This window comes from Nilaparvata lugens, chromosome 11, assembly GCF_014356525.2.
Source record: "Nilaparvata lugens isolate BPH chromosome 11, ASM1435652v1, whole genome shotgun sequence".
Taxonomy (NCBI): domain Eukaryota; kingdom Metazoa; phylum Arthropoda; class Insecta; order Hemiptera; family Delphacidae; genus Nilaparvata; species Nilaparvata lugens.
In genome coordinates, this window is record NC_052514.1 from 27,556,764 (window position 1) to 27,579,305 (window position 22,542).

The 22,542-nt window shown below is 33.9% G+C and overlaps 1 protein-coding gene across 1 annotated transcript in view; it reads left to right on the forward strand.

Moving 5' to 3' along the window:
• Window positions 1-22,542, forward strand: part of LOC111048298 (anaphase-promoting complex subunit 1) — an 85,868-nt gene that overhangs the window by 36,804 nt on the left and 26,522 nt on the right. The window contains exons 21-28 of the mRNA XM_039437270.1: window positions 133-339; window positions 1,753-1,762; window positions 2,365-2,648; window positions 4,611-4,795; window positions 9,101-9,338; window positions 11,691-11,853; window positions 13,181-13,360; window positions 14,392-14,574. Coding sequence (XP_039293204.1) covers window positions 133-339; window positions 1,753-1,762; window positions 2,365-2,648; window positions 4,611-4,795; window positions 9,101-9,338; window positions 11,691-11,853; window positions 13,181-13,360; window positions 14,392-14,574 — 1,450 coding nt within the window. The remainder of the gene's footprint in view (window positions 1-132; window positions 340-1,752; window positions 1,763-2,364; window positions 2,649-4,610; window positions 4,796-9,100; window positions 9,339-11,690; window positions 11,854-13,180; window positions 13,361-14,391; window positions 14,575-22,542) is intronic.

Consider the following 22,542-nt stretch of genomic DNA (forward strand, 5'->3'; position numbering starts at 1 on the left):
TTTTTTATCTGTAAAAATTCAGTTTGTGAACTATGAGATTATTAGTTCTTATTTAAAGGTTATTAGTACTTTTCTGAAAATCATATAGTACTGTATTTAGTTTATAACCTCATGTTTTTCTATCATTTTCAGAGCATACAAATGTCAGACGACAACTTGAAATTACTATCAGCGCCCATGTATTTCACGGAAACACCTTGTGATGTTATGAAAGACATATTCCACTTTATAATCGAACATAGTTCTCTAACAATTGCTCCTTACCCTGTAATGTCTGCAGTAAATCAACGCTCAAAAGATGTTATTCAGGTACGCATCCAAATTATTCCTATGAATCAAGTAAAACTTTTTCTTTATTGATTCATTATGATCAGAGATGTTAACTGTAATTTTTTAAACTTTTATTATTAATAAAATTATGTTAAGATGAAAAATTATTCTATATCAACTGAAGCTATATATTATAGCCGAGTTATTAGAAGATGGTTGAAAAATTAATTTTAACCATCATTGTTACATACATTTTGAAATTCATATCAATTAATACCTAGTACAAGTACCTTGTAGAGGCTTTTTATGAGTATAGAAAAAGTTAGAGTTTATAGAAATATAATAAATAGAATATATGAAGTGAAAGATGAAGTGAAAGAAGATCTTTCAACAATGAAGTGAAAGATTTTGAATGTTCAGCTTTTGAATTTATTTAAAATATTAAAAAATACAATATATTTATTTATTATGATTATTCATTTATTCATATCATTGAATAATGTTTTTCCTCCAATGTCATAATTGTATTATGATTATAGTATTTTATAAATAAATAAAATAAATGGTAATGATATATCAGCAATCATTCAAAACACAGTGTAATCATAATCCTGCTTTATTGATGGATTGTTTAGTTTTATAGTTTATATCAATTGAGAATCTTTTCCTACAAAAAAATTATCTTGCTTTATTCTTGTACAAAAATATCCAATTTTATTTTTGTTGTATGTAATATCAATTATTCTCACGGGTTGATTTGAATTTAATTGAAAACATATTTTTTCATAACCATGAACAGTGTGAGTATTAATTTTTTGTTTTATTATTTTTAAAGATTTTTTTTCATGGCGAATAAATTTTAATTTCTATTAAGACAATCAAAATATAGAAGCCGTTGCGTTCAGTTGTTTTTCATGCTTAATCTTTTCCACTTAGATTTTTTTGTTTAAATTGTATCTGAAGCCTGATACTTGAGAATCTAAAATCAAACTTTGCATAGATGGGGCGGAGCTCCTGGAATTTTTACAGATATGAGACTTGTGGCAGTTGATAGAGCTTATCAATGACTATTTTAGGTATAAATTTGATCAAAATCGTTGGAGCCGTTTTTAAGATAATTGCGAAAAACCCTGTTTTTGACAACATTTTCTTCATTTTAGCCGCCATCTTTAATTGAATTTGATCGAAATTGTTCGTGTCGGATCCTTATAGGGGTAGGACCTTAAGTTCCAAATTTCAAGTCATTCCGATAATTGGGAGATGAGATATCGTGTACACAGACGCACATACACTCATACACACACACACACACACACACACACACACACACACACACACACACACACACACACATACACATACAGACCAATACCCAAAAACCACTTTTTTGGACTCAGGGGACCTTGAAACGTATAGAAATTTAGAAATTTGGGTACCTTAATTTTTTTCGGAAAGCAATACTTTCCTCACCTATGGTAATAGGACAACGAAAGTAAAAATATCTATTTATAGTTATTTAATACTAATTCAAACAGGAAACACACGACACAGATACATTGAAAACAATTAAAAACTTACATTATGCAGTTTTTTCGATAGCTGTGCTATCTTTTTCAACTGAAGATTCTATAACTATTAATAGTTATTGTTATTTGTAGTAATTAGCTGCTTTTTAATGAGTTATTCATTTACTATACTTTGGTCCAGTTTAATATTCTTAAAGTAAAGTTTTATCTTGTATTTTGTAAATAAATAAATTAATTCACTCATTGAAAAAGTTCCAGTGGAGCACCTTTTTCTGCTGTTGTATCATCAGTATTTGTAACCTACTAGTAAGTCCCAACTGTATTTTTCATGGAAACTCTTTCATGGACATCTCCCTTCTTGTTCACCTTCCTTTCCATGTGGAATGATTGACAACGCTAGCTACACCAATGTTTATTAATTTTAGCCATTATACCGCGGAACTCACCGCTTTTAAATTTTGTAAAATGTTTTGGCAAATAAAGAATCTTGAATCTATAATGCTATCTTTTCTTCTTCTCCTCTGACTTTTTTTGGTAAGATACTGATGTTATTGGATGTGATATTCAGGCTATACGGCGACCGAACTGAGCAGCCTGCCAGCGGGCATCGCCCTGGTGCTGCATGACGCAATGCACTCAGTGCGCGAGAACCCACCCACCGATTGGCCAGAGCAGTGCTATCAGCTGATTGGTCGACAGGACTTGTGCTATCAGCTGATTGGTCGCCAGGACTCGGCCGGTGGCGCCACCAGCTCCGGTGACCACAAGGCCGGCCATGCGCCCATCTTCACCCGCCCCGACCCCCCTGACAGTGAGGATGGCATGGAGACTACGCTCACCAATGACTACCAGGTAAAGGAATATATCAAGCTGTTATATATAATTATTGTCTAGTTAGTAATGTTACTAACTATCGCTGATAAATTACAGTGAGGTAATAAGACAAACTTATGTTCTCCTGACCGAAAACCATACAACATCTCAAAGAAATTTAAAATATATATAGTTGAGTTTAGTTGAATGAACTAATAGTGTATATGTGGACATTTGAGACTCATAAGCTTTATATGTGTTGTGTATCTGCCATACGCTAAATAAATAATACAGTGAGGTACACATTATAATTAGAGTAGAATAGAATAAATATTTATTCATCAAAATGTGTAGAAGTACATTTGAATTGTGACAATTATTAATTATTGACAAAACGCTAAGGTAGCCTTCTTCTATGAGAAGACTGAAAAATAAGAAAATGTTGAAATTAAAAATCACCGGTAGTTGAAACTCTTGTAAGAAATAAAGATACAGGTTCACCAGATATTCGTTCGAGTTTTTTGCAAAGATTTTAGGATCTTCTAATGATTGCAATCTGGTTGGTAGCTTCACAAAATATTCTTTCCTCTGATCTTTTTCTCGTTATTTCTCAAAAATATCTAATCTATGTCTTTCTGTGATATGAACAAATATAATAATTATTATAATTGTGTGAATTATTTCTCAAGTTTGAGCCTGCTTATTTTTTGAAGAAGACAATAACATCATATATGTACTGTCCATTATATTGTTAAGATACCAAGGTCTGTGAAAGCTATTTTTACAGAATAAAGTAAAGAAAGGTATTTGACCGTTCCAATTCCCATAAAACTATTTTTGTGCAGTTGACTATAGTGTAATGGGGTAATTGTTATTGGTAATTGGGGTTATATTAGGTATGGTATTGAGCTGGTATTATAGTAACAATTTATAATGGGGGAATCGCTTGGCTTTTTAAGAGGTTAAATTGATCTAACTCCATAACTCATGAGAAAACTATAATTTAAAAGAATAAACAAACAGATAATATATTGGAGAACTAAATAATCGATTTAATTTAATTGAAAACTCAAAGTTAAAATGGAAACTAAAATTAAATATTAAGAATACCTTTTAAAACAATTGATGCTCTCGGATTATGAAAATTCATGTCAAATAATCGGCTACATTACAATCGTGACAATTTTTCAATAGTCAATCATACTTTTCTCAGATATATTAGGCCAGCCGCACCTCATTATCACGTATATTCGTGTGCCACTAGTCCAACATACTTTTTTCCACTGTTTTTTTACATTTTAAATATATCAGTTCAATCGCATTTTCTTGTATGAAATCTTTTCGACTGTTCAAATCGTTCCGATTGATGGAAACATTTCAGCATTCATGTGCTCTTGCAGGGCAGGTTTTGTTTGGCGAAGAGTTAGTGTGTGATCACATTGGATGCGTATTGGTTATGCATGACCAAGCGTGCAGATGACAAATAAAATCTGGAAAGAGCAATAGGAACACTCACACTGAACACTTGGACTTGCTGGTTGCTTTCAGTGTGAGCAGCTCCATGCAAGTCACAACGTGTTTCAATGATACTTTCCAGATTTTGTTTTTCGGCTCATGCATGATTCGACGTGCACTTGCACATACACGCATTCAATGTGATTAAACACTTGGGTTAGTGGCTGGCCTCAAGAATGTTCTATACTTTTCCCAAATATGTAGGAAATAATAATGAATGAGAGATAAGTAAAGTTATAAGAACCAACTAGCCTCTATTGTTTAAGTCCTACCTAGATGAATTCATAACAGAGAAAATCTTATACTGTACCTTAATTAACCATCCCCTAGTAAACGTATGTAGCAGATTCTTAAGCTTCCATTCAGTGCATACCGTAGAGTGTCTTATACTGTACCTCTTATTTTACATTAGTTGTAAATTGGTGTAACCGTTGGAAATCAAATAAATAAATTAATTAATAGTTTGCTTATAAACGTGTGTGACAGGTTCTGAAGCTTCGATTCAATGCGGACCATAGAGTGGCCGAAGTGAGGAACCTACTGCAATCGTCACGGCCGGTCACCATCTCAATTGCTCAGCGACCCGAGTTCTCCGACCACGAGTTCATCGAGGAGCAGGAGAAGCATCTCTATGCCATCTGCACTAGGACCATGGCATTGCCAGTCGGACGGTCAGTAGAACCATAGAGAAAAGATAGCTTAACAAGATATCCCACGGTATAGGTATTACAGGCCACCCTACTGTAATACGGTGACAAGTTATAACATAGAGAAAATATAGTATAAGAAGATATCCCATGGTATACGTCCTTTATGCTCCAAATTTCAAGTTTATCAAAAGTAAATCGAATTGAGTAATCAACGAACAAATCAAAATAAATTGTGGTTTTCAAATTAGATACCGTATAAATTATTATTTTTAATAAGAAAGATAAGGAATTATCAACTGGTTGACAACTTCTAATTTTCCATGGAGAAATGGAGGAATACCACAGAACCACACCAATCAATGCGGAAACAACTTAGGGCCGGTTTCCGAGCTCGGGATTTAGCTAAGTTCTACACTTTAACTGGCTTTAAACTCTGGAGTCAGAAAATTCGCTTTTCGAGTCAGAGCATTAACGTAGTCGAGGACTCAAATAGACCCTGGAGTTTAGAGATCACGTTAGACCCTGGAGTTTATAATTTTGCTTTCTGAGTAAAGGTCTTATAAATCCAGGACTTGAATTAGATTCTCGCCTCTTTCCGAGTCAAGGATTTATCAAAAATCGTTAAGTCAAGGACTTAAAACAGCGTGATTTTAAACCCTCATCTGGGGTAGGGTTTAAATTCAAGCTCTAGACTTAACTGAGCAAACACAATTCAATTATTGTTTTGGGGTAGATAAAAAGCCAAATAGATGTCATGGAATACCTAAATTATTTGGATTAGTTCAACTAAATTCATAATTGAAGCAAATGAAGTTTGCAAGTTCATTTACGAGTAATCAGAATTATGCGTAAAAAACTAACCTTATTTTACGACTGACATAACCTACAAATGTTCAAGAAAAATAATACAAGGATTGCCTTGTAATTTATAATCCAATCTGAATGTTATTAATCAATATCATGTTTAACATATAAATAATAATAATATAACAATAATACATTATTATTCCAGTTTTTTTTTCAAAACAAATACGTTTTCAAACTCAATAGCCTAATGAAATTTTTATTCCAAAATTACTGGTAAGGATCAATGATCAATAATAGCATAAAGTAAAATGAAATGTTCATTCATTCACCTTTCAAAGGTTTTGCTTTGAATAGGCTTACAAAGAAATCGAAACGTATTTTTACAAAATAGTTTGGAGTGCATACTCATTTGAATTATCCTGCTGCAATCTGCTGTTTCCGTTTTGCTATAATGCCAACAATACACCAGCAAAATATTGTGAATTTCCCTCATGTTTACTGCGTCCTGGACTCAAATAAGTTGAGAACACAATAGTCCCCGGAGTTTAGAAGATAAAATCGTGACTCAGAAAGTCAATTTAGACCCGAGAGCTTATTTTAGTCCTGGACTCTGTAAATCCAGAACTTATAGAAACCGGCCATTAATATTTATATTGTTCTGGTAAGCCATAGAGAAAAGATAGCAAGAGAAGATATCCCATGGTATAAGTCGTTTGTGCTTCAAATTGCAAGACTACTACTCTGTCTATTATTACTGTTTTGGCCGGGTGAGAGTGTGAGAACGGCACAGTATGAGAGACTACCAACGTCACATAGCTTCACGAAGAACAAGTACTATAGTGAGATCCACGTTATAATGGCAGTATTTACTTATCATTGGTGCTGCTATCCTTGTCTATCATTCAACAAAGCAGGTAATGCTATCCTTTTCTAGCTCTGCAATGTTGTCAGATCGTTTTCTAACAATAAGTAATTAACAAAATATTAAATCTAAATTATAAATATTTAATCTTTTAAAAAATAAATTATTTCTCGACGAATAAAATATTATTGATTATTTTAAACAAGAATGAACAGTTAGGGCCGGTTTCCGTGCTCGGGATCTATAAGTTCTGGACTTACAGAGTCCAGGACTAAAATAAGCTCTCTGGTCTAAATTGACTTTCTGAGTCACGATTTTATCTTCTTAACTCCGGAGTCTATCAAGTTTTCGACTTATTTGAGTCCAGGACTTTAACGCAGTAAACATAAGGGAAATTCACAATATTTTGCTGTCGTATTGTTGGCATTATAACGAAATGGAAACAGCTGATTGCAGCGGGACAATTCAAATGAGAATACTCTCCAAACTATTTTGTAAAAATGAATACGTTTCGGTTTCTTTGTAGGCCTATTCAAAGCAAAACCTTCGAAAGTGAATGAATAAACTTTCCATTTTGCGTTATGCTGTTATTGATCATTGATCTAACCAGTGATTTTGGAATAAAAATTTCATTAGGCTATTGAGTTTGAAAACGCATTTGTTTTGAAAAGAACTTGAGTAATAATTTATTATTTTCATTATTATTAATATGTTGGATATGACATTTGATTAATAACATTCAGATTGGAATATAAATTCCAAGGCAATCCTTGTATTATTTTGCTTGAACATTTTTAGGTTATGTCACAGTCGTAAAATGAGGTTAGTTTTTTACGTATAATTCTGGTACAATTATATTCCAAAATGAACTTGTAAACTATAAATTATGAATTTAGATGGACTAATCCAAATAATTTAGGTATTCCATGACATCTATTTGGCTTTTTATCCACTCCAAAACAATAACTAAATTGTGTTTTTCTCAGTTAAGTCTAGAACTTAAATTTAAACCCTACCCCAGTCGAGGATTTAAAATTACGCTTTTTTATGTTCTGGACTTAACGATTTTTGTTAAATCATCGACTCGGAAAGAGGCGAGAATCTAATTCAAGTCCTGGACTTATAAGTCCTTCACTCAGAAAGCGAAATTATAAACTCCAGGGTTTAACGTGATCTCTAAACTCCAGAGTCTATTTAAGTCCTCAACTACGTTAACGCTCTGACTCGGAAAGCCAATTTTCTGACTCCAGAGTTTAAAGCCAGTTAAAGTCTAGAACTCAGCTAAATCCCGAGCTCGGAAACCGGCCCTTAATATTACTTCAATATACAAGTATACTGCCTTTAGAAGACAGTGGCAAGGCAAAGAATCGGTAACATTGTTCTGCTATTTTTCTACACATCCATTATAACGTGGACCTCACTATAGTCAGTTACTCTATAGTAGTATTGTGCTCACGTAACCTTAGTGTCCGGCTCCCCAATGTTTCCCATTAAGGAACTTTAAACTATACAGAGTGTCCCAAAATTGAAGTGCCAAACTTCGGGAATAGGTTATATGGGTCAAAATAAAGAGATAATAAATATAATTCCAAATTATATTATATTATTTTATTAAATTATACTATTCCTAACATAAATATTAAATTTGACTTTTTGATGAGAGCTACTCTTATTTATCTGTAAATTAAACATCCAAGTACCCATTTTTTTAAAAACGTTTTTTACTTTCCTTGCCCTATTACCTTAGTTAAGGAAAGTATTGTACCCTATATTAAGGTACCCTAATTTCAAGTTTTCTATACGTTTCAAAGTCCAAAAACATGATTTTTGGGTGTTGGTCTGTGTGTATGTGTATGTCTGTGAACACGATAGGCCTAACTCCATTCCTAATTGACCGATTAACTTGAAATTTTAAACGTAAGGTCCTTATAACATGAGGATCCGGCAATAAGAAATTCAATGAAATTCAATTCAAGATGGCGGATAATGACTAAAAAATAATGCTTTCACGATTTTCTCAAAAACGGCTCTAATGATTTTCTTCAAATTTATACCCTGGATAGCTATTTATAAGCCCTATCAACTGACATGAGTCTCATTCCTGAGAATATTGCAGGAGCTCCGTAATATTCTTGAGAAAAATGGATTTTGTTGAATTTCTATCACGATTTTCTCAAAAATGACTTGACCGATTTTTTTCAAATTCATACCCTGTATAGTTATTAATCAGATCTATCAACTGGCATGACTCTCCTTTCTGGGAAACTAACAGGGGTTCCATCCCATCCTTGAGAAATGGACTTTGTAACCTCCTTCTCGTGCATGAGTTAGGTAGGTAGAGCAGTTTATTCGTAAGAATACAGTCATATTCGAGATATTTTACCTGCATAACAGCTGTTTCGACGACTTCTAAAAAATCATTGAATTTCACAATTTACACAAAGAAAAATGTACTCAGAATGCAATATATACAATTGTTTGTCATATAGTTTCAAATATGTAGCCGCCGATCGTCATTAAGTTATTCCCCTATATTATTCTCGTTTAAGAATGAGGCTTATAGTTCAATGAGCAAGGAAAGTTGTGTGAGTGTACCAAACCAGATTTTTTAATTATATTAAATCAATAATATTTTTATTGAAATGTGTGTTTGTCAGAGGCATGCTAACCCTGCACACTTGGTGTCCGGTGGCGAGCGAACCTCTGCCAGTGCCCCGGCTGTGCCTGAGTGGGCGCGCTCCCCCTCGGGGCACCACTGTGGACCTATCCCACATCGAGGTGGTCCCCAACATGAATCTGTGGCCCCTCTTCCACAACGGGGTGGCAGCCGGACTCAGAATAGCGCCCCATGCAGCCAACATCAATTCGCCGTGGATCGTCTACAATAAACCCAAGGTCAGATGGTGTCCAATTTGGATTTGTCTTTGTACTAGTTGAAAATAAGTTCAATGAAATTCGAAAGCGCTCCAGTCTATACTAAGTAAACAAATTGCTCTTATTAAATGATAATAATTAGTTGATATTATGATTATGATATTGTAATCTATAGTGAGGTCCACTTCATAATGGCAGTGGAGAAAGATAGGGGAACAGCCTTGCTGATTCTCTGCCTGCCACTGCCTTCTTTAGAAGATACCGGTATATCTTATGTATTATTAACTGTTCATTCTTGTTAAAAATTATCACTTATATTTTATTCGCCAAGAAAAAATATTTTACGATGATTCAATAATACATTATTACATTATTATTATTATTACATTATTACATATTTCATTTCCACATTATTTTTAAAAACGAGATGGCAACATTGTGGTGCTATAAAAGGATAGAGCTATACGCTTTATTGCATGATTAACAAGGATAGCAACAACACCAGTGTTGTTAATCAAAATTGATAATGCCATTATAACGTGGATCACACTATAGTTTACTAGACATTGATGATGGTGCTAAAGCTATCCTCAACTGTAACAATAAAAATTGTATCTTAATCAGTCGTTTTGATAATATAAAGTTGTTTGCATTTAATATGGATTCACTTTCCACATCACCTTCACAACAATACAGAAAATTGCTCCCACATTTTAATAATAACATGTATTGAAGTGAGAAATTGTAACCGTTTTCAATTATTCTTCATTGATAATGAACAATAGAATCAAATACTGAACTCTAATACACTGAGAAAGGAATTTAGTAATCCGAAACAAGAAATTTTTGTAAAGGAAAGCAGTGATTTTTAATACTAAACATTGGCTAGGTTGCACAAATGCTTGTTGAATAATTTTAATAGTGATTAAATGCCACCTGAACCAATCTTCTCGAAAAAGCCTTCTCTAATAAATTGGTTTTCGTGTCATTAAATCATGATTAAAATTTAACAGACTTTTATGTTAGAAATTACAATTTATTACTTAAATTACTTTTGTGAAAGTAATTCAATTACTTTTTAAATGACTTTTGTGATGGATTTAACAACCGGGCCTGTTATATTTCAACATAATTGAGGCTAAATATTTCGACATTCTAAACATCTTCTACACGTTATTTCAAATACTGTTATTTCAGTTTTACTGTTATTTAGTCTCATTAATGATATTTTAATTCCTTTTTCACATTTACTTCAATACTTCAATCGACTTTTGAACTTTCATTTCAAGTCTCACCATTGAAAGTTTTTCTCAGATGCACACATTGGATGATAGCTCTAAATTTATAAATTTTTAACTAAGTACTCTGAATTCATTGGTTGACTTGATGAACTATATGAAAGCTTTTTTATTCCCCATCATTTTCTTGGGCAATTGCCATTTTGGACGGTATTCTCTACTAACCTTAGGTAGCTCTAAATGTGAGTTTTTTATGGGATAAGTGCATTTTCAAATTCACTATTTCATTTTTTCAAATAAATAAAATCACGAATTTATCCATGTGTTGAAGTATTCTTGATTCTTCCCATTTTTCATCAAAATAATGTTTATTTATTTATTCTTGAATATATAAAAGCGAAATGGCACTCATTCACTCACTCACTCGCATAACTAAAAATCTACCGGACCAAAAACGTTCAAATTTGGTAGGTATGTTCAGTTGGCCCTTTAGAGGCGCACTAAGAAATCTTTTGGAAATATTTTAACCCTAAGGGTTCTTTTTTCGTCTTTAGAAAAAAAGACGTTTAAAGTTCGTCTTTTAGCATGTATATTCTTCTTCTCCAATCTCTTAATTATAATTGAAATTTCCAAATCATATGTTACTATAGAACTATAATCTAGATAGAGTACCTCTTCGAAACAGTTGTTAACTGGCAACTAAATTAATAATTTTGTCAGGTTGGCATTAAGTTGAGTTGACTTTGTTAGGTTGGCACCAAGTTGAAGATTTAAAAGCATTTATCGCGGAAAAATTGATTGGGCACTGCTACTTCAATCCTGGAAATATTATATTTCTAGCCGTCAGGCTCGCTTCGCTCGCCATATCCGTTTAGCCAGACGTTTAGTCTGGACCCCCGACTGGATTGTTCTAACATGATAAAAATGCAGGCGAGCGAAGCGAGCCTGCTAATCTCAGTCTTGGACGATCCAGTCGGGGGTCCAGGGGGCGGAGCCCCCTGGCTAGACGAATATGGCGAGCGAAGCGAGCCTGACGGCTAGTTCTTGAATACAATTACAGATTATATTTATAATTAAATATGCACCATCAACAACTTTATTAATATGCATTTATTATTCGTTACCTACAATGCAGGGTGGCCCTGAAGTACTTCCTGAACATGCCGGTTTTCTGATGGCTCTGGGCTTGAACGGTCATCTCTCCAATCTGGTCGAACTGAACACTTTCAAGTACTTGAGTCGATGTCATGAGATGACCAGTGTTGGCCTGATACTGGGCATAGCTGCTACAAAAAGAGGTAATAGCTACTATCAATATTCAATATCGATATTACAACTAATATTCCAATATTCAATTTACTATCAATTAGTCCAAGTTATTATCAATTTACCTTCTTATGTATACTTTCCCCAATAATTGGACCTTAACTCTTGTTTTGTTTGAATTTACTAAAGGTTACTGATTGTTAAAAAAAGATTGATATTTGAAATTTAAATTACAATTCTTCATTTTAATAAATGTTTATTTTCTTTATTTTTTTAATAAATGTTTTTTATTGTATTGCTCATTTTTCTATCAAGCTAGTGGTAGGGAAATGTTTTAAGTTCTTCTATCTCTGCTTCTTGAGTATTTTTGTTTATGTCATTCCATTTGGTTCCAGTGCCACTGCACTTCGAGTTTTATACATAAATAAATAAGGGGCTTGAAACACTTGAACTTTATTCATTTATTATGTGATGCTTCTTTTGAAAGTTTAGTTTAGAGGCTATTTCAAAAACGTTTCATGAAATTCTAACAGTTAAGTATTTTTGAAACTCACTAAACTCATTTTTGTTATGTTGTGTAATAAAAGAAGCAGATATAGAATAGATTATTATTTCTATTAATATATTTTCACTCTATTTTCTTGCACTCAATATCTTGAATAGAAAAGAATATTTTTTTTTATTCAACTTAATGAGTATGAATAAATACAGTAAAGTATATTACAACATAAACATAATTTATAACTATGAACTTATAACAATGTTTTTATATAAATGTAGATGACAGCATGTAACAATGTAGCCTATCCTATATGTGTTACACATTTGGCTTACACATTTTGCTGTATTTTTTCTCTCTCTTCTCTTTTTCACTCTTCTTCATTCTTCCTTTTTTACTTCTATACCCTCTACTAGCCTATTACAAGGGAAATCATAGTTAGTGCTAGGTATTCTTCCTCTTTTCTTCCATTTCAGCACAACCCACCATGAAGCTTGTTTCTGTATTTTGTTTTTATAATATTGTATGTTGATTTTTATTGTGTGTTTGGGTTGAATAGAGTTATTGATTGATTGATGTAATGCAGATCAATACCAAACAGTATAAGAATTCACTAAACTCATGTTTAGTGAATTGTGTTTTATGGTTGCATATCTTCAATTTTAAATAGAATTTAGTAAATATGAATTTTTATTATGAATATGAAAATTAGAAATAGAATTTAGTGAATTATGTTTTATGCTTTCATATCTTCAATTTTAAATAGAATTCATTCAACATGAGTGTTGATTGTGATATACTTGTGTTTTTGGAAGATTTTTGAATTAATTCCTATGTGTACTTGTTGATTGTTTGTGCAGGTACCATGGATGTGCAGACAACTAAACTACTGAGTGTCCATATAGAATCACTGCTGCCACCCACCTCCATAGAACTGGACATTGTGCAGAATATACAGGTGGCAGCACTGCTTGGTGTCGGACTAGTCTATCAGAAAACAGCACACAGGCACATTGCCGAGGTTCTCCTATCAGAAATAGGTGAGCAAAATAAACAGATCTATTATATAGAGTGTCCCACGAAAGATGTAACAGCCGAAGACCATAGATCTACATGAAATTTTCAACAAAAAATGTCCAGTAAAATTTTCACATATCGACCTTAGTTTTCGAGATATATCGATTTTCTTCTATTTTTGATAAAATGTCAATAACCAGAAAATTATCTGTTAGAATCTAATTCTAAGGATAAATGTTTTAAAATAGGAAGAAATTTTCAATAATATTCTTATAATTTGTTTATTTTTGACGTTTTTGGACATTTTATGAGCGTCTCAAGAATAGCCTTTTGATTCTCATATCTTAAATTTCCATCGTCAATATCTTTTTCATTTTCTCCAATTTTCATTGTCACAAACAAGCCAATATTACGAATTACAATCGTGTAATATTTATATTATAGTGTTAGATACACTTCAAACTGTTAGAATTGATTCAATGTTATTTGAGATGCGGACAGATGGAAGACAATTTCACTATAGTCAGGTCCACTTTAAACTGTCAGCATTGGATGAATGGGAAGCATTGATGCTATTCATGAGGAAAACTGACAGTTTGGAGTGAATCTCACTACAATCATAGAGAAAAATAGCATAAGGAGATATCCCATGGTATAAGGAGTTTATGTTCCAAACTTCACTGTTAACTCAAGCCGATAGTCCTAGTAGTTATTTTTCGTGAAGCTATGTGACGCTGGTAGTCTCTCATACTGTGCCGTTCTTACACTCTCACCCCAACAAAACAGTAATAACAGATAAATTATCGGCTAGAGTTAACAAGAAATCGGTGTGAAATTTGCAACATAAACAACCTATACCATGGTATATCTTCTTATGCTATCTTTTCTCTATGCTACAGTATTGCAGGCGTGAAATTTGGAACATAAAAGACCATGTGATATCTTCTTATGCTATCTTTTCTCTATGCTACAGTATTGTTCGCAGTCGGCAAGCTTTGTGAATCTCATCATACAATATTAATGTGTGAATAATATTTGTGTGTGTTTTGTGTAGGCAGGCCTCCTGGTCCCGAGATGGAGAACAGCGTGGACCGAGAGTCGTACTCGCTGTCGGCGGGTTTGGCACTTGGCCTGGTTGTTCTGGGAACTGGATCCACTGCCACTGGACTGGCCGACCTCGGCATCGCCGACACGCTGCATCACTACATGGTCGGCGGCAATAAGCGGCCCATCTCAGGTAAAACAAATTCAAATTCAAATTTTAAATAAATAATTCATCAGAGCAGGTATAGTCTAAAACAGACCAAAAAGGCTTCAGAGCAGGTATAGTCAAAAGCTGACTAAAAAGGTTGCAACTTGTTAACAGTGCAATTAACCTAAACTCCTTCTAAACATTTTTCTATTTGGCTTTGAGAGTTGAGGCATCTCTGCTGTTACAAAAATTAGTTTTTGATAACGTTGAATGCGTATATGTGCAAGTATACGTCAGATCATGTATTAGCCTAAAAACAAAATTTGAAAATTGTCATTGAAGCACGTTGTTACTTGTATGTAGCTGCTCACACTGAACGCAACCAGCCAGTGCAGGCGTTCAGTGTCAGTGTTTCTATAGAATAGTGTACAACTATAGTTTCTATAGTTGGAGTGTTGGTAGCACTGGCTGCCTCGATTGTTTGCTCTAGTGTCGTGTCTGTTATTTTTCATATTTTAAAATGTTTTCGATAGTTTTTCATCAATAATCGATAGATTCTTCATAAAAGTTAGTGATGGACTTTCAGTAATGTGTATAGAAAGTTTGTGATTTATTGGAACTTGGATTTATTCAGAATTTCATTTGTTTCTAACCTAGTGGACATTGCAAGAAATTGACAGTTTGATTACACTTTTCGAGCTTGATGAACCTTGAACCCTCTGCTAAGAACCTAACGGATATAAATTTACCCTCACAAAAACTGTCTCTAATGATTACTTTATTGTGAGAAGTGATATAAAAAGGAACACTCCTAAACGCTGTTGTTTTCCGTATCAATTCTTACCCCATCTGTTGCTTGTGTTACGATTGACTGTGAAACATCGTCGGAGTTATCCTTTCTGCTGTTACAGTGTTCAATTATTTTCTCTCTCAGTATCACTCACCCTCTCAATTTCACCGGCTCAATAATTCCTTGTTGTTTTTAAGCAGCTCAATTTATGTGCAACTGATAGCGTTCTCCTTATCTTGTTTTCATACCTGTACAAGAGTTGCCGGCTGACGTGACTGCTAGCAAAATAGGTAGCGTCTTTCGGTTGCTATGACAACGCTGACTGTCGACAGTGACCACCAGTTTTCTTATCAGTGAACTTTCTCTTTCAATAAAACCGGTGTTTTTACTTTTCATAGAGACTATGAAGCCAATGACGACTCGTCAAAGGCGCGAAAATTTGATTCGCGCGCAATCGGAGCTCAATAGTTTAAATGGTGACTTAATCAATGCTGATGTTGTTGAACTGGCAGTTAATGTTAGGGAAACACTCTCTATGATAGCTGAAAAATATTCGAATAATGCAATAGTTGACTTGATTCCAAATATTATCGGAGTCTTAAATAAACTTGACAGTTCTATTTCGGAGAACAATGAATTGAGAAACGATCTTATGGAGATCTCAGTTGAAAATAAACAGTTGGCTAAATCCTTGAGTGATGAGAGGAACAGAAGAAAGGAATGTTTTGAGGACTCTTTGGTCAATGAAGGGAGAGCAGACGAGGAAATAAAATTGCTGAAATCACGCATTGTCAGTCTAGAGGCAACTAAACGCAGTTTGAGTGAAGAGTTGAAAAATAAAAATGCTATTATAAATATAATTCAAACAGAACAAAATAGTTTTTATGATAGAGGAGATATCCTTCTGGAACAAGATTCAATTAAAGATACGGACTTTATCATATCTAAAAAAGTTGTTAAGCCTAAGAATGGACAGAGAGAGAGTAATCCAATCGTAACAGAGAATAGGTTTTCCGTACTCTCTTCTAACACATCGTCACCTTTGATGCCGGATAAGTTTATGGTGCAAGTTGAAGTTCACCAACCCCCCTCAACGCGAGAAACAACTCACTTGAAACGCCGTAAGAATATCACCTCCAAGAAGAAACAGAGAGTTACTTTTCTAACTGATAGTCAGGGAAAACAGTTCTGTAAACACACGAGAGACCTGGGAGATGATTTTGAGGTTTTAGTTTCCACCAAATCGAGTGCTAAGTTGAAAAATGTTGTTCTTGATAGTTGTAGTTTGATCAAGGACTTTACTGAGAGAGACTTTGTAATTGTATCGGCGGGTTCAAATGACTTACATCGCGGTGAACCGTTCAAGTCGACGTTAAACCAGGCAGTCCAGTCTCTTGCTGATATAAACATTCAGACTAATGTCCTGTTATGCAGTGTACCCTATCGATACGATGATTCTACTCTCAATGAAAATATCTGTAATGCAAACTTGTACTTATCCAGTGCGGTGCGGAACTATACAGGTAGACTTAATATTGTCTACATGGATATTAATGCGTTCCTCGTCAGATCTCATTTTACGCGACACGGGCTTCATCTCAACCGGCGTGGGAAACGGACTCTCGTCAACCGACTGACGAATTTTGTGAGAGACTTTTTCAATGCTCGCCCTGCATCCTCGAGAGCTGAATTATTAGCGGAGAAACACAATTTACTTACGCGCAACTCTCACAAGTCACCTGACTCTCCTGTCTTTCAATGTCTAGGATCATATCCAGTCACACCCAGCTCACCAGCCCCTCTCCGCGCGCAAAATTCAGTCATCTCTGTACTGACAGAGAAATCACCTTCAGTTGAAACCATCATCCCGATCTCCTATCAATCACTGGATGAAAACAATTTTTTAGTCAGTTCTCCAAACAATCCAGCTCGTTTTTTAAACGGAACATTTTAGATTCTAAAAATAATCCTAATATTTTTTCTCTTATGTATTGTAATGTTCAATCTCTGAATAACAAAATCACTGAGATCGAGATGATAAATCGAGAGAGGGATTTCGATGTGCTTTGTCTTTCTGAGCACTGGTTAAGGAAAGAAATCATAGATCTAGTACAGATAAGTGGGTTTCTATTGTTAACTGCCTTTTGCAGAACCTCTTTAAAAAATGGTGGGGTTGCTATATTTATTTCCAACAAGTATTCGGACCATGTCCAGCCTCTTGATTTGTCATCTCATAGTCTTGAATTACACCATGAATTTGCCGGAGTTATTGTTAAAAAATTAAAACTTCTCATCATAGTGATATATAGATCGCCTAATGGTAACCTGGAATTATTTTTCAGTGCTTTGGAGAGACTAATTTTATCTCTGAATAAATATAAGAAAAATAAATATAATATTATCGTAGGTGGAGACTTTAATGTAAATATTCTATCAATGGATTCTAGAAGGTCAGATTTAATAAATCTATTAAAGTCCCTGGATTTACATCTGACAAATTTTGAGGCAACAAGACATAATTCTGCACTAGATAATATAGCTACTGATTTAAATCCTGAAGATTTTAGTGTTAAGGTTGACCCGCTAGCACTAGGTGATCATGATGCACTATGTTTCTTTGTGAGATCAAATTTAAATTCGGGAAATTCTGGTAAAAAACAGAGTTTGCAGCCACAGAGTTTCAGGCCAATAACCTCAAGGGCATTGCACTGGTTTTGCTATAGACTTAGTTTGGTCGATTGGACTAGAGTAACCATTCATGACAGGGCTGAATACAATTTTAATGCATTTTTCAATATGTTTAACGGTTTGTTCTTGGACTCATTTTCAGTTGTCAAACGTAGACCGGATATTTCCAATAAATCTAAGGCTAAAAAGTTTCTCAATTCACCGGCTCTGAACATACTTAAGAATTACGTTTTGATTGCCTACTATAAACTGAAAAAAGAAGGTACAGAATCAGCTAGGTTGACTTACAATAGTATTAAAAAGCTATACAGAAGTGAATTGAAAGTGGCTCAGTTAAACCACAATGCGAATTTGATTGAAGCAGCTAACAATAAATGCTCAGCAGCTTGGAAAATTATTCGAAATAATTCCAAGCCCGCTAAATCTACCGCTACTTCTATCTCAGCAAGGGAATTCAACAAACACTTTATCAGCTCCATTGAGAAAATTTATAAAGATATTGAGCCGTCACAAATTTCTGCTGTTGACCTGCTGAACTCTTCCCCAAAAACGCAGGCAACTTTTGTAATAAAAGAAGTAACCTGTATTCAAGTCCTCGAAATAGTTTCTAGAATGAAGTCTTCCACCACCAAAGACATATATTCTCACTCTAGCTCCCTTATTAAAGAAGTAATTGAATTCATTTTACAGCCGCTCACCACAGTTTTAAATGCATGTATAAAATCATCAGTTTTTCCATCCTTGCTGAAACATTCAAGAACCATCCCGATTCATAAGAAGGGTGACATAAATTTTCCAGATAACTTCAGACCAATCTCCATCCCACCTATCTTTGGAAAAATCCTAGAATATATTATCGCAACCCAACTCTATGACTTTCTTGAATTAAATTGCTTGTTTACAGATTCCCAGTATGGTTTTAGAAAAGGGAAGTCAACAATAGATGCTGTGCAATCAGTTATAACCGAAGTTGAGGAGGGCTTTAATAGTAAAAAATACACAGGATTAATTCTATTCGATCTAAGTAAGGGATTTGATGTCGTGGATCACTGCATCTTGTTGAATAAATTACAGTTTCTTGGTGTCCATAGTTATAGTTCTGGGGTAACCAAACACCTTTTTAAAAAGAAAACTTTATTTTCAAACACATAATTATGAAATATACATCGAAAAAGAGAGAAGTGCTCTCGGTGAAGTTTGGCAGTAGACTGACTAAAAGTACTATGATCGAGCATTACAATGGAATACAGCGTCAGCAATAATATTAGGTGTTACCAGATGTAACTCCTCCCCCCTAAGAGTGAAGCTGCCCTCAGCTTCAAAGAGATAAAAAACATATATTATATTTTAAGTATTATAAACTAAGTACATGGTAGTCTGGGGCATATTTGTTCTGGTTCACGCTGTACAGTATCATTTTCAACTTCAGATTTACAACACATTAGGTTACAAAGTTTGTGCCAGATAAACAGCCGTTTGAGAAATATTATAACAATCAATAAAATTACAGTAAAAATAAGCAAAAGAATAATACATAGGTTTCGATTATCGGTCAGAGGTAACTCATCTAGAACATCAAGTTTTTGAAAATTTATATTAGCAATATGTACTTGATCAAAGTTGAGGTTGGATAGTCGTTTTTTTACTACAAATTCAGTTGGAAGTACAATTTCGTTTTCCCAAAATATATTTGGTTTGTAGTAACCAATCAGTGTTTCTGAGCTATTAATTTTCAACAATTGCGTTTTCTTATTAAGAAAAAGAGTAATATTCTTGTTCACATCAGTATTCAGAACCATACATGTACTAAAATTAAATAATATAAAACTATCAACTATTTCTACATATTTTATGAAAGAATCTCCGTCTTTCAAAACTACTTTACTACATCCGTCTAGAGTCCTATCATTTAATAATTGCTCAATACATATATCATTAAGTTCGCTTACTGTACTACAATAATAATCATCATAAATGAGTTCACAATTTCCAGAAAATAATTTGTCATTTCGAAGAACAAAAGAAGGATGTGCAATAGTTGTTAAAATTTCGTTACCGACAATGACAGGATAAGACAATAGAAAAAACGTTTCATAAACAGTTGACAATAGTGGTACGTCCACAAAATATGAAATATGGTCTTTAAATATTCCACAATGTACTTTGCTTAGTTTCCATAACACACTAATTTTATTTGAAATAAAGCTGACATTTGAGTTTTTTTGTAGGAGAAAAAGATCATCATGAGAAATAATAGAAGAATGCAGTATTTTCAATTTACAAAATTCGAGACTAGTTACAATGTCAGATATTTTATTATTCAGAAGCAGGAGCGAGTCGAATAACAAAGAGGATTGCTGATTCATTCCATTCGGTTGGATTCATTGAACAAAGAATTAAAGTAATTGCTGATTTTTAGATTATTCGCTCTGATTACTTTCATCTCATTATTGAATTCGTTAATAATTTCTGATTTACAGCAAATTGCTTGTCTACATTGTTACTAAGATGATATTCATTAGATTGGACTGTCTGCAAAATTTTGTCATATCTTTCCTTATCATCAGCATCCATGTTCCCAGTGATCCACGAAATCGCGGATCCTAAACCATTAAAAAGACCTCTTTTCTGCCTATAATTAACGGATTGAATCTCATTCAATTTATTCTTAGTGTATTTCAAATTCAATTTCATCATACTTAAGCGACTCTTATCAATATTATTCCTTTTAGCGAGAAAATCAACAAATGTTTCAATATTACTTAATTCTAAACGTAAATAACTAGTATTAATATTATGAACATAGGTAAAAGTTTCATTAATTATATGAGAATTCTGTATCTTGATTGGAGCAATACCAGATGTTCTGCTCAAATCTACCATCTTATAAGACGTTGCTGGGGCCAGCAACAGGAGAATTAGGGGCAGTACCATCACGTCCTGTAACAAATAAATCCTTTTTCTTACCCTTCACCGGTTTTTTAGGCCGTTTCATTCTGTTAGGGTGCAATTTAAAAGGGCGTTTTTGGATAGCTTTAGGATTCCTAGCTAATTGCTGTGTTGTATCGTAATTTACTTTGATGAATTTCGGTTTTGTTTTCTTATTAAATGTCGATTTTATGTGTGGCTCGTTTTCAATTTCAACATTCTTCTCACGATTAACATTCAATTTCTCAGTACGTTTTTGTTTTTCTTCTTCAATTTATTCTTAATCATTTTATGCACTAGGTTGACTCGTTCAAGATACTGTTGGGACAGTTGTTCAGTTACTAATCTCTCTGTTATTCCGTTTACAAAAGGGTTATTCGATATTCCATATGTTATTTCCATAGGAGACATTTTCAATGTAGAGTTTAGAGTATTATTGAAGGCAATTACCGCTAATTTCATATTAGTTTCAGTGGTGTTGGTTTTATTTTCAAGTTGAATGGCATTCAGAATTTCAATAAGTGTAGAATGAGTCCTTTCTACCAAACCTTGCGAGTCTGGGTGTCCGGGAGTAACGTAATATGGTTCAATGCCATAAAGTCTCAGGAAATCACGTAGGCCTGCATTGTCAAATTCACGTCCGTTGTCCATTTGTACAATTTTGGGTATGGGGAAAGCAGAGAAATAGTCGTTTAAGCATTCTTGGATATCAACTTGGTTCAAACTTTTTATTGGATGAACCGTTAGCCGTTTGGAAAAACAGTCAGTCATCGTTAAAAACTTTATTTTGTCATATTGGAAGCAATCAATCTGTATTTTTTCGAACGGTGTTTCAGGAGTTGGTGTGATTTTATAGTCAACTCGAACGGGTCTCCTGTCATATTTAACCTTTAAGCAAACAGCACATTTATTAATGTAACCAGTCACATCCTGTAGCATTGATGGCCAGTAATATTTACGTCGTATTTGATTATAAGATTCATTGATACCACGGTGGAATGTTTTACCCTCATGATAATTAGAGATTACCTGTTTTTGTTCATCATTTTGTGTCACATCTAAGTTCATTCTTTTATACCGTTTAAGTTTGATCGAATCAAAAGTCTCTAGCAGTACGTTCTTGAAATTGTTAAAAATCCGTTCATACTCATCGTATAGGGCTCCGGCACGCGAGCAGAAAACTCCATACTTTGTATTCGGTTTCAAATACTCTATACATTTGTCCTTCATGTCATCGTAATCATTAGCATTCCTAAAATAAATAATCAATCTATTTTTATCAAAAATCTTAATCAAGCGAGGGGGTTGGTCACCTCGTTCAAGTACTAATTGGTTATGTTCTACATTCAGAATCTTATCGTCATCAGCAATAGTTACTTGCTCGTTTGAACTCTCTTGAGAGTGTATTGTGGCTAAACTGTTATTATCATCTTCACGTTCATTACCATTTTCATTATTATTTACAACATTTTCATAATCAATATCACGCACAATGTTTTCATTAGCATCATTGTCGTCATTTCTATTATCAATACGTATAATATCATCATTATCAGTTCCTACGGCCGGGTTATCTATTTGTTGGAGAATTTCATCAAGGGAACTAA